The 10,890-nt window shown below is 41.2% G+C and overlaps 1 protein-coding gene across 4 annotated transcripts; it reads right to left on the reverse strand.

Annotated features, from left to right (window-relative positions):
* Nucleotides 1–2,924: 2,924 nt before the first annotated feature.
* LOC146978194 (secretagogin-like) lies at nucleotides 2,925–7,285 on the reverse strand. 4 transcript variants are annotated; one of them, XM_085790335.1, is made up of 12 exons: nucleotides 7,216–7,285; nucleotides 6,612–6,682; nucleotides 6,091–6,174; nucleotides 5,786–5,875; nucleotides 4,342–4,398; nucleotides 4,095–4,172; nucleotides 3,957–4,012; nucleotides 3,624–3,669; nucleotides 3,577–3,587; nucleotides 3,427–3,478; nucleotides 3,227–3,295; nucleotides 2,925–3,050 (listed from the first exon to the last, which is right to left on the reverse strand). In XM_085790335.1, the coding sequence occupies exons 1-12, from the start codon at nucleotides 7,283–7,285 to the stop codon at nucleotides 2,925–2,927; spliced, it is 810 nt and encodes a 269-aa protein (XP_085646461.1). The 4 variants fall into 4 exon arrangements, with proteins under 4 accessions (XP_085646461.1, XP_085646462.1, XP_085646460.1 ...); XM_085790336.1 differs by lacking the exon at nucleotides 3,577–3,587 and having other exon boundaries at nucleotides 3,427–3,474; nucleotides 6,091–6,168; XM_085790334.1 differs by lacking the exon at nucleotides 3,577–3,587 and having other exon boundaries at nucleotides 3,427–3,474.
* Nucleotides 7,286–10,890: the final 3,605 nt, after the last annotated feature.

Here is a 10,890-nt window from a genome sequence, read left to right on the forward strand (position 1 = left end):
TATCGTTCTATCTATCTATCTATCTATCGTTCTATCTATCTATCTATCTATCTATCTATCTATCTATCTATCTATCTATCTATCTATCTATCTATCTATCTATCTATCTATCTATCTATCTATCGTTCTATCTATCTATCGTTCTATCGTTCTATCTATCTATCTATCTATCTATCTATCTATCGTTCTATCTATCGTTCTATCTGCCTATCGTTCTATCTAATTTAATTAGAGCTCCAATCCAGAGCTGACTTTCATTATTATAATAATGTGACCAGGAAATATGAAGGGCAGTGACAAAGTACTTGAAAGACCAACAAAGGGGATTGTGTTTAATTTCAGAGGATTTTCTGCATCACTCACCAAACGCCACGGAGACGGGACGCAGCATCCGGACCAGAATACTCTTCCTCTTGGATTTAGTCATCTGAAAACAGAAAACAACAGGTTTTATGTTGTTGTTTTTACTTCTGTCTTCTCTAAATACCTTAAACTCATCACTCTCCCACCATGCAGATGTCCTCTAGTCCGTGCTGCTGGTCTCGCTCCTGGATTTGTTTCTGCTCATGGTCCTGGTTCTCTGGTTGGAGGACCGTCTCATCCAGGACCTCCGCCTCCATCGGAGGCTCCGGACGCAGCAGCGGTTGACCCTTCCTGGTCAGGTGGTCGGACTGGAGGAGAGGGAAGGAGGGAGGGAGGGATGAATGGATTGAAAGACAGAATAAAAAGATGAGATATACAGACAGACAGATGGAGAGGAGACTCACCAGAGTGTGTTGTGACCTGGACAGAGACTCCAGGATCTCATCCACGATGCGGTCGGACAGAAACGACGCCATGCTGAGCTTCACTTCACTAGAAAGAAGAAAGAAAAACAAGAAAATTTAAAAAGTTGGATCACAGTTTACTGGATATATTGATTTTTAATGAAGTATATGATCATTCATCTTTAAAATCAATTTAATGTCATAAGTAAAAGAATGTTATGTCAAAATCTAAAAAGCAAAAGAAAAGAAAAGAATACGATAAAGATTTTATTCTGTGGGTAATGGGGGCGGGACTAGATAAGATTTTGCTTCTCCCGCTTTCCCTTTCGGCCATGTGTATTGTATTACTTGAACTAAGATGAAGTGTGATGATGATGATTTAAATTTGACATGCCCGAAACAAACAAATAAATTAAATAAAATGTGTGAGAAAAAAACTATAAATAAGGAAACAAAGTTCTGTTTCAAACTGTCCATAAATTAGATAATCATCAGTTATTCATTCCTAATCCTGCCTATTTCCATCAACCTGTTCACTTTCTTTTACCACAAAGGCCCACTGACTGAGATGAAATGAACTTACAGGCTTGTTACTAAGTATGTACTAATTATCATGATAAAGCTCCATGTTGTCTCTGTGTGGTGTTCAGGGACAGTCAGGACAGTCTGAGGACAGAGCTCTGAGGTTGAAGTTTATATTAATGCACCGTGACACTGTGGCAGGTCTCTGTACGTCTTCACCACAGATCAGATGTTCAGCTGTAGGAGCGGAAAACTCAGCTGTTCTCAGTTCCACCGCGACGTGCGCCTGGCGGTTTTTTTTTTTTTTCATATCAAACTCCGTAGCGACCCAGGTAAAATACGGGAGGACACCGTGCTGAGGCACCGGGCCGGTCTGAGCTGCGTTCATGTGCCTACTTTAAAACTCTTCAGTCAGTGACCTGGTGGCGGCTGTTTTGGCCGTCGGCATTTCATCCACGGCTTAGTGTTGTTTTATTCTAGGGGTCGGTGGTGGCTGTGAGACAGCAGCGGCTCCACGGTGGGGGGGGGGGGAGGTGGGGCAGCTTCTGCTCACCTGACTCTGTGCAGCTTCTTCATTAGATCCAAACAGTCCGACACAGCGACGCACTGCTCCTCTTTGACTCTAAAGTCTCTGTAGCTCATCAGCCCGGAACTCCAGAAACGACGGCGGCGATTGGCCTCAGACGAGTCTCGGACTTCCAGAGCAGCTACAGCAGCGTTGTGACCTCAACCATGGTCGATGAGAGCAGAAATGTTGTTGTTGTTGTGAAAATGGGCGGGCTCGTGAAGACGCGAATTTAGACAAAATGGTCACGAGTCAAAACGAGCGTTAAATCGCTTATCTCGCGTATCTCGCGTTTGGTCGCGCGTCAGAACTCGAGCGAAAAAAAAGCGTTCCTCGTGTTTGGTGGGAAGCCCCTTGTGGGTCTTCCCACCAAACACGATGAAATAGACGAAGACGCGATGGTCCCGTCGCCCCAAAAGAATCGCGTGTATTGCGTCGCAAAAAAAAAAAGTCGCGTATACCGCGTCTCGCGCCTAATCGCGTCTCGCGCCTAATCGCGTCTTTGCGTTACGGCCTTTTACACCGCGGACGTAACGAATAAACGGTGACGGTGTGAACGAACAACATAGAACAGGACCAGACGTGGCGTTGTTTCCTCTTTTCACCGACAGCTCCACTCTCCCTTACTTACACTAACTACTGTTATTGTTGAGCCCAGAGAATTGTGGGATTTGTAGTTTTTGACCAATCGCAGGTTGTGCTCTTTCTTTTTGTGATTTTCCCAGTTCACACATGTATTTTTTTTTAGGGGCAAATGCGAGGCTAAAATTATTTAAGACTTGAACACAATAATTCAACAAATTTAAGACATTTTAAGGCCTAAAATTTAGATTTTCAAATTTTAGACTTTTTAAGACCCCGCGGATACCCTGTATATTTCATATAAAGTTTAATAGAGAAAAATATTGAAAATTGTGGGAATGTAATGACTAACATCGAAGTAAGAAACCAGTCAGGGAGGAAACAGAAGAAAGGAGGGAGTAAAAAGTAAGGGAGTAAAGAAGGACAGAAGAGAGGGAAATAAGGAGTAGAGGTGAAGGAAAGACATGAATGAGTGGATGTTGGGTTCGTTAGCTGAGTTTGAGGCCGAGACAGAGAGCCAGCTCGTTCTTCTGGATCTTTCCATCTCCGTTGATGTCGCAGTGACCCATCAGAGCTTTCCTGAACTTGTCCAGGTCTGTCCCACTGATGCTGGGCTGCAGGAGGGTTTAAAGATAAGTGGTCAATACCTGCTCTTAAAGAAAGTGATATTCCAGCTGTTGCCCAAGCCTCATTTCAAACAAAGAACCAGTGCCATTAAAACTAAGGTTGCTGTTGATGTAATGCATGAAGACCTTTAATGTGAAGATTGATAAAGGAGGAAGTGTTTCACCTTCACCAGCTCCATCATGTCTTTGACAAATCCATCCACCTCCGGACCCTCCAATTCACCTGTCTGACTCTACACACACACACACACACACACAACAGTAAGGACTTTATCCATAACATGATCAGAAAACAAGAACAAAACGTATTGAATTCAGTAAACTGGAGGAACACCTCATTAAAAGCAGCTGAATTCACACTTACAACATCATAGTGAGCAAATATCTTCTCAAAGTCTCTCTTCCTATCCTCCTGCCTGACACCGAACACATCAGATAATTTAAACAACACATGTTAGGAAGAGCACAAAGTATTAATATGTTAATGAGAACATTTAAAGTGATGTTTAATGACTGGGGGCAGATCTGTGCTTGTTATTGTGAAATATTTCTATTTCTTACATCCATCTTAAACTTCAGCAAGAAGTTTTCTTTCAGGGCCAAAATTCTGATGACAACAAGAAACACATAGAATTTATATTTAAATAAGACATTTAATATTTTACATTTCAAAGTAAAAGCATGAAATGACAGCAGGTTATAGACACTTATTCAGGGTTATTTTGTTTTTTTTTCTTTTTCTTTTTAGCAATATTTAGCGAGGTTCATTGATCAGCTTCAGTGTGTACAACAGGTTCCAGGAGGTTTTGTATTTTTGTTTTATGATGAAAAATCTCATAAATTAACCTGAGTTTGTAATGTAAAATTTTACAAGATAAAGTTTTTAGTCAGTACATGGCCAGGTCGTTTAGATCCAGTCTGCCATCTTTGTTTTTGTCAAACATCTTCATCTACAGAGGGAAAATTTGTCAGAATGTATTTATCATTCGGTGATGGACCAATCAGATGATCAACCACCACTCTGCTTGTTACCATGGTGTCAGTGTAGTCATCCAGTTTCTCAAGAGTGACTGACTTCCTGTGTTGGAGGAACAGGTCCTGAAGGAAGCCCTGAAGGACCAAACAAGACACAGGGATAACAAGATTTACCACGTCAATTATCATCAAAAGTTAATTGCTTAGAGGCAAAAAGACAGAAATTCAACGTAGAAGGACCTGAAACTGACACAACACAGATAAAAAACTGACATAGTTTGGTGTAAGTTTTAATTTTAGTTACCTTAAGCTCGACAGCTGAGATGTATCCGCTGCTGTCTGTGTCGTAGTTTCTCCAGATCTGCAAACGATACAACAAAATCACTGAAAATACATCAAACATCTCAAAACTGAAGTCGAACCTGTTTCGTCCATTACAATGTTTGTCCTGAGGGAGGCGCTAAAAGAAAAGTCCTTCAGTATCCAACTGTCAGAATCTGTACAGACTGACAGATCTGAGGACCAAGAGTATTTAACAGCTTGGTCAGTACTGAAGAGCAAACTGTTGGAGACATCCTCCAGACCAGACAAGAATAAAGCCTCATTTCTGCTGAAGGAACTTTCCCAAAGAACTAGGAAGCTTTTGAAGAACTATGTGCATTTCTACCACAAGAACCAGAGTCTGAATTAAGGTCTTGTGTAATTGACCTTCCACTAAATAAGTCGTAGTACTCTCTCTAGGTTCAGGAACTTTAGGGTTGTGTGGTCTGCAGTACCGGACATTTTCGATGGCTCCAGTACTTGCTACATTGTTTTTCACCTCAATATGGAGTGTTTTTCCATTGTGGTTCAAGATGGAGTCAGCAACCTACAATGGAAAGGTCTATGTCGACATGTCAACAATGTGGAACGAGCTCAACATTATCCACCCCACCAAACATGTCCAGGAGAAGTTTCAAAAACTAAAGCGAGTTCAAAAAAAAAGTCAAGAACCACAACATGGTCATTGTCATTGACCGCATTCAAAGCATCGCCATCTTTCCTTGCGTCATCACTCGGGGTGGGTAAACAACACTTGAGTTAAACTGATTTGAATTACGTTAGCCGGCGTTAGCTGCAACTGCTAACGGTAACGGTAACATCAATGTTGATATGACAACCTTGCTAATATAATGTAAGATAGGAAAGCAGTAAAACTGTGGATAGTCAATGCACACCCGAGATACTATTCACGTTATTCAAGCCTGGAAGAAGCTTGTATTTTTAGCCGATATCAGATGTTGTGGTGAACACCGGAACGTTAAATAGCTCAATGGTTGTTGTATGATGGCGTTGAGACTTCCCACCCGTAATGATGACGTTTAGCAAAAATGGTGATGCTATGAATATGGCTGATTGGCCTGATTTGGATACTCCTCCCTGGACTTTTGGACTGCGGTCATGGAAATGCAGTCAGCAATGGGCCTTGGTAAACTTTTGGTTCCTGAAGAAAAATACCTGGAACTAAAAAGATCCCAAAACTAAATGGTCTAGGTACTTTTTGGTTGAAATGCACCATAAGATTTTGTTCCAATCTGATAAAGTCTTTACTTAAATCACATTAGCATAAGTGTTTTAACCCCACATGCTAAACTATCATTAATTCTGTCTTTGTATTACTTATGAATGGATATAGTATGGCGAAAATAAATGATTCTCCCTTTTTTCTGGGAACCTCCCTGATGTTGAGAACCCGTTCTGGACCTCACCCTCATGAACTCCACGCTGTTGTTCAGCGGCGTCTCTCTGCGAAACAGAAGCAGGAAGTTTTCTTCCTCCGGCAGCATCATGGCGGCCAACTGGAGGAAGAGGAGTTGTGTTGGTTTTGCTTTTTTTATGTGATACAATTCACAATTTGCAATCACCTACGTATTGTTACAACTGTTGATCTACACCGACACCTGAACCATTGCCTATTTCAACCTCACTTCCCGTTTCTGACCTGCTGGTTTAAATCCTATTGCTGACATGATCTTGACGTGTCGTCCTCTGTTAAAGCAGTAGGTGCTCGTACCTCTTGGATCTGCAGACGTTTGTCGGCCGCAGCGTCGAATCTCTCTCTGAGTCGTCTGATTGTGTCCTCAGTTATCTCCTCTCTCTGGAAAACCAACATGGACACAGTGCACAGGTCATCTTCTGCCTTTAGGGGTAAATTGATCAAGATAAGTGCACTGGTGAACACAAGACATCTTGGAGGAGCTGCAGATGTTTACTCAGCCAATTCCTCTATTAATGAAAAATCCAGATATTCAGTACTAAACTGTCATGACCAAGATCTAACACTGACAAATGCTCTGGTTTCAGAACCAATAGGAATATTTGGGATTTAATGGAAGTGGTAAAGTACAATTTAGATATTTAATGTGCAAACAGTTATTTGTTGTACCTTCAAGAAAACCATCAATTCAGTCCCTTCCATATTTAACTGTAATTTTCTGTCACAATTGAACGTTTCTGGCTCTAGCGCCCCTGTGGCTCCTTCACTTTATCAACAGGTAGATTGAAAGAGATTTGAATTGTATTTTCTCTCTTTACCTCCATCCCTCGTTTTTCCAACATGCGCTGAAAGAAGGCGTCCAGCTGTTTTCCATCGATGTAACCATTGTCTAAAAAACACACACAAACAAACAGATGTCACAGCAACAACCTCAGTTAACTGTTCATGTTTGTATTAAATAAATTATGACATAAAATTATAAAGGAAACAGAATCAAGATGGTTGATCCAATATACTATAATATAATATTCTGATATGTATTTATATTAGCTATTATTATCAGTTTGCATCTAATGTATCTAATTTGTAATGGAACTAAATTAACAGAATTACTGAAACAATAATTAACACTATTACCAATTTAAACTGCTTTATTGTGTTAATAAATGCTCTAGTTTGGAAAAACATTACGAAAAACACAATGAGGATCTTAATTCTCAAGTTTCAATGATTCATTTAATGTCACACGATGTCATAAAATCATTGAGCTGAACCTTTGTTTAACTCAAATAACAGCAGCAATAACAGAACATGTTAATTCTCTCAATAATGAACAGAGTTGTTATAGGCTATAATAAGTTCAAGGTAAATGTTAAGACGGAGTCTGTGTCACATTGACGTCAGACAATGAATCGTTCTCACCGTCAACGTCGAAATGTTGCCAGATCTGGAGAAAACCTGCAGCGTCCAGACCGTCCAGAGAGACGTCCATGGTGCCGGAGACCAGAGAGGAGGACGAGCTGAAAAACAACAAGAGGAAGAAGAGGAGGAGGAGACTCTTCTAGAGATGGAGAGAGAGAGAATATTATCCTGATTTCATCTCTGGGGTGAGAGAAATGAAAGAGGAGAGTTTCAACAACTTGTTTTTGAAGGGAGGAGAGACAGAGAGAGGGAGAGAGGATGAGAGTGGGAGGCAGTAGAGGAGAGGGGAGAGAGGGAGAGAGAATGAGGGGAGGGAAAGAGAGAGAGGGGTTGAGAGAATAAGGGGGTGTGAGAGGGGGAGGATCAGAGAAGAGAACAGGGTGTGAGAGCGAAGGAGAGGGGTGAGGAGAGTGGGAGAAGGTTGAGAGAGAGAGGGGAAGGAGTGAGAGGGTGAAAGAAAAAGGGAGGGGAAAGAGGGGGGAGAAAAAGGAGAGGGGGCAAGAGAGGAGGGGAGAGAGAGAGACAGAGAGAGATGGAGTCGTAGCAGTAAATCAGTTTTTATTGATATAAACAAACGATACAGAAACGAGCGACGTCTCACAAACATGAACAATAAAAACTTTTTAAAATAAAAATATTTTTCCCAGTAAAATAAAAAAAAAAAACCGTCACCGTGAAAGTGAAGTGAAGATCAATAATAAATCAATAATCAATATAATCATACAGTATAAACCCCAGAGTTTGTGTGTTTGACTCTGATCTCTCTAGTGTTAGTTCATATTTACACTGACACATAAAAACATCTGTAAGTGCAGCAGTTCATGACTCACGATCAATCGGTGTGATCGGTGATCGTGAGGATACAGCAGCAGCAGCAGAGGTGATAGCAGAGCAACATCTGGAATCAATAATATGTCAAATGGGGGAAAATGATCTGATTGGTTGATTGGCGACACCTCGGCTGCTCTTTCTTCTCCACCCACTCAGGAAGGAGGAGGAGCAACAACGGAGCCTTTCAAAATAAAATACACCCTCAATTTTCATTCATTGGACCTTTTTTTTTTTTCTTTTTTAGCAAAATATGAGTTTTCCGGTCACATCTGGACACAAACACTGGATCTTCTTCAACATCTGTAACTTTTCTTGACTCTTGATCCGAATCTTTCTCATTTTCATTCATGTCTGTCTGTTTTTTTGTTGTTTTTTTATAGAAATGCTGCCCTTGAAGTCTGAATAAAAATGACTCTGTTTGACATTGATGTTTATTCCCAGGGGGAAGCTGGAATATTTTCTAAACATGGACAGGAGGAATGAAAAAAAAAGACCAACAACCCTGATTTGCAGCAGATTTATAATGTTGAAGATAAAAAACTGAGTGTAAATTCCTATGAAAGCTGAGGGCGACATCACACATCATCAGCTCTGTTAGGTTAGCACTGTTAGCATCGCTGACGTCCTGTTAAAAATAAAAGTGAGAAAAACAAGCAGACTCATTTGTTTCAGTCTGATTCAGTCTCGTTGGTGATAAAATATGTAATAAAAAAAAAAAAAAGACTTGAGGGTTTTGAACTCTTTGGTTTTTTTTTTTGTTTCCTCCTCTGACAGGTAAAAAAAAACAAAAAACGTCTGTGTCGGGTCGTTATCTCCAGACGAGCTGATGGTTAGTTCACTTGCTGCGTTGTAAAGTAAACACAGTAAAAACCAAAGACCAACCAAACAGCCAGACTCGTCCTACTCAGTGCTTTGGACTAATTGAGCTCTTTTTATATCCGGAGCTTCTGCTCGGCTCTTTATGGTCTGTTGACGAGAGACGGTGATAAGACTGCGGCCGATCATCTGGACTGATCCAAGGTCAGGAAACTCCCCTGATAACGGCGTTCAGCCTCGTTCCGTTCAGTGAAGGTTTATGGCGTCCCTCATGTTTACACGAGTCAGTTGCTGTCCACTGTGTGATTGTCCCCATGGTGAAGGAGGAAGGAGCTTTTAAAACGACCTTCAGACTGATGGAGGGTCGTCCCCGGACTCGTCCTCTGATTTGTTCTCTGACGGAGTTTGAGCCTCCTCTTCGGCTGGACTGAGATCTGTGTCGGCCACAGATGGAGGCCGCACTGAAGAGGACAGACAGAAAGAAAGAAAACAATAAATTCAGGTCTTAAAAGCATAAAAATCTAGCCTAGAAATCTAGACGCACCCTAGCGGCAGCAAATATATTTGCTCCGTAGGTGGGTCTAGAAATGAGCCATAGGAACTTTTTGAGTCTCGAACACCGTTTGTGTTCACCAATCACAGCGCTCTATCTGTTTAGAGAGTTGTTGGGCGTAGAGCACTGGACAAGAGAGTAAGGACACCACCATTGACTCCCGTGATAAGCTTTTTGCGCCCCGAGTGGCAGGATATGGGTATTGCAAAAGCGCCCAGAAAACTCATTCACTCCAATGTATGTGTGTTGCCCACTTGCTTATAAATTGACGAAAACGGCCGTGTTTTTGTTTTTTGGTGTCTTGGTCATATCAAATTATACTTATAATTTGTTCATTACAAAATGTAGATTGAAACATTAATGTAGACAACTTCTTTTTTTTTGTGTGTGTTTTTTTTTTTTAAATATTTATCTGTAAAGGATCCTCAATGATGCTATTAACATGGGTGATCTATAAATGTCCTTAAAATATTGAAAATACCGCACTTGCTCATTCACCAACAATGCAGAGATGTCAGTTCTTGGGCGCTTTTGCAATACCCATATTCCGCCATCAGGAGGCGCTTCCATTGGACCAATGCGTGTCGTTACTCTCTTTTCCAGTGCTCTAGGCATGACCATGTAGTTGGGCGGGCTTAACGCGATGACGACATACATTTTAATTGGCTTGTCAGGCTAACGTCATCCTGCTCTTTGCTCTGATTAGTCGTAGCACTACCCTATTGCGTGCAGAGGCAGTTTGAAAGACAGCCTTCATCCCGCCCCCTGGATTGAGCCGAGGTCTACCGGTCGTTGCCAGACTAGACATTTTAATGATATAGTCTGGCTTGTCAGGCTAATAAAAACCTAAAATTTGAAAACAGTCTTAGAAAACAGACGAACCATGAGCAGGGAGGGATTTGGTGCGCTCCCGCTCGTCCTCCTCCGTGCTCGGTGTGACTGGCTGCGAGCTCTTCAGAGTACGACAACTGTATCAGCCGCCAGCCGCCAGCCGTATAAGCCAGGTGGTCGAGCCTGTGTGGCCTCAAATGCAATCTCACACCCGTCTCCTGAAAAGACCAACTAGTAGGAAATAAAAAAGACACATGAGAAACCTGAATGTGTTCCACATGAACTTAGCTTAAACCAACAACCATCAAACTGTCTGTTCTGTGTCAATGGAAACATTCCTGGAATGTCAGATGAAGAAAAACAGATTAAAAAAACATGCAAATACCGTAAAGGTTTTTAAAGGTTCCATGTTTTACCTGTTTTCCTGTATTTCTTTTATATTTGATCATCAGAATAAACATCACATCTGAGTTTCTGAATACAGGCTGTGTGCAATTTCTCTTGTGGACTGAGCTTTGATACTTTCACAGTATTAATATAGAACCTAGAGCTGCTTTATAATCACACTACACAATGGACATCTACCTTTATACTGTATGAGCCTTTAAACACAAACATTTGCATTTATTATATAATATCGGACC

The sequence above is a fragment of the Trachurus japonicus genome, chromosome 11 (genome assembly GCF_045865225.1).
Source record: "Trachurus japonicus isolate A0001 chromosome 11, Traja_1.0".
Lineage (NCBI taxonomy): Eukaryota > Metazoa > Chordata > Actinopteri > Carangiformes > Carangidae > Trachurus > Trachurus japonicus.

Excerpts from the sequence above, each read along its gene's own strand:
- LOC146978194 (XM_085790335.1), bottom strand. The coding sequence starts at position 7,285 with ATGGACGTCTCTCTGGACGGTCTGGACGCTGCAGGTTTTCTCCAGATC. Across the intron at positions 6,175-6,611 it reads TGGAAAAACGAGGGATGGAG|AGAGAGGAGATAACTGAGGA; the intron begins GTAAAGAGAGAA and ends TTGGTTTTCCAG. Across the intron at positions 5,876-6,090 it reads AACGTCTGCAGATCCAAGAG|TTGGCCGCCATGATGCTGCC; the intron begins GTACGAGCACCT and ends CTCTTCCTCCAG.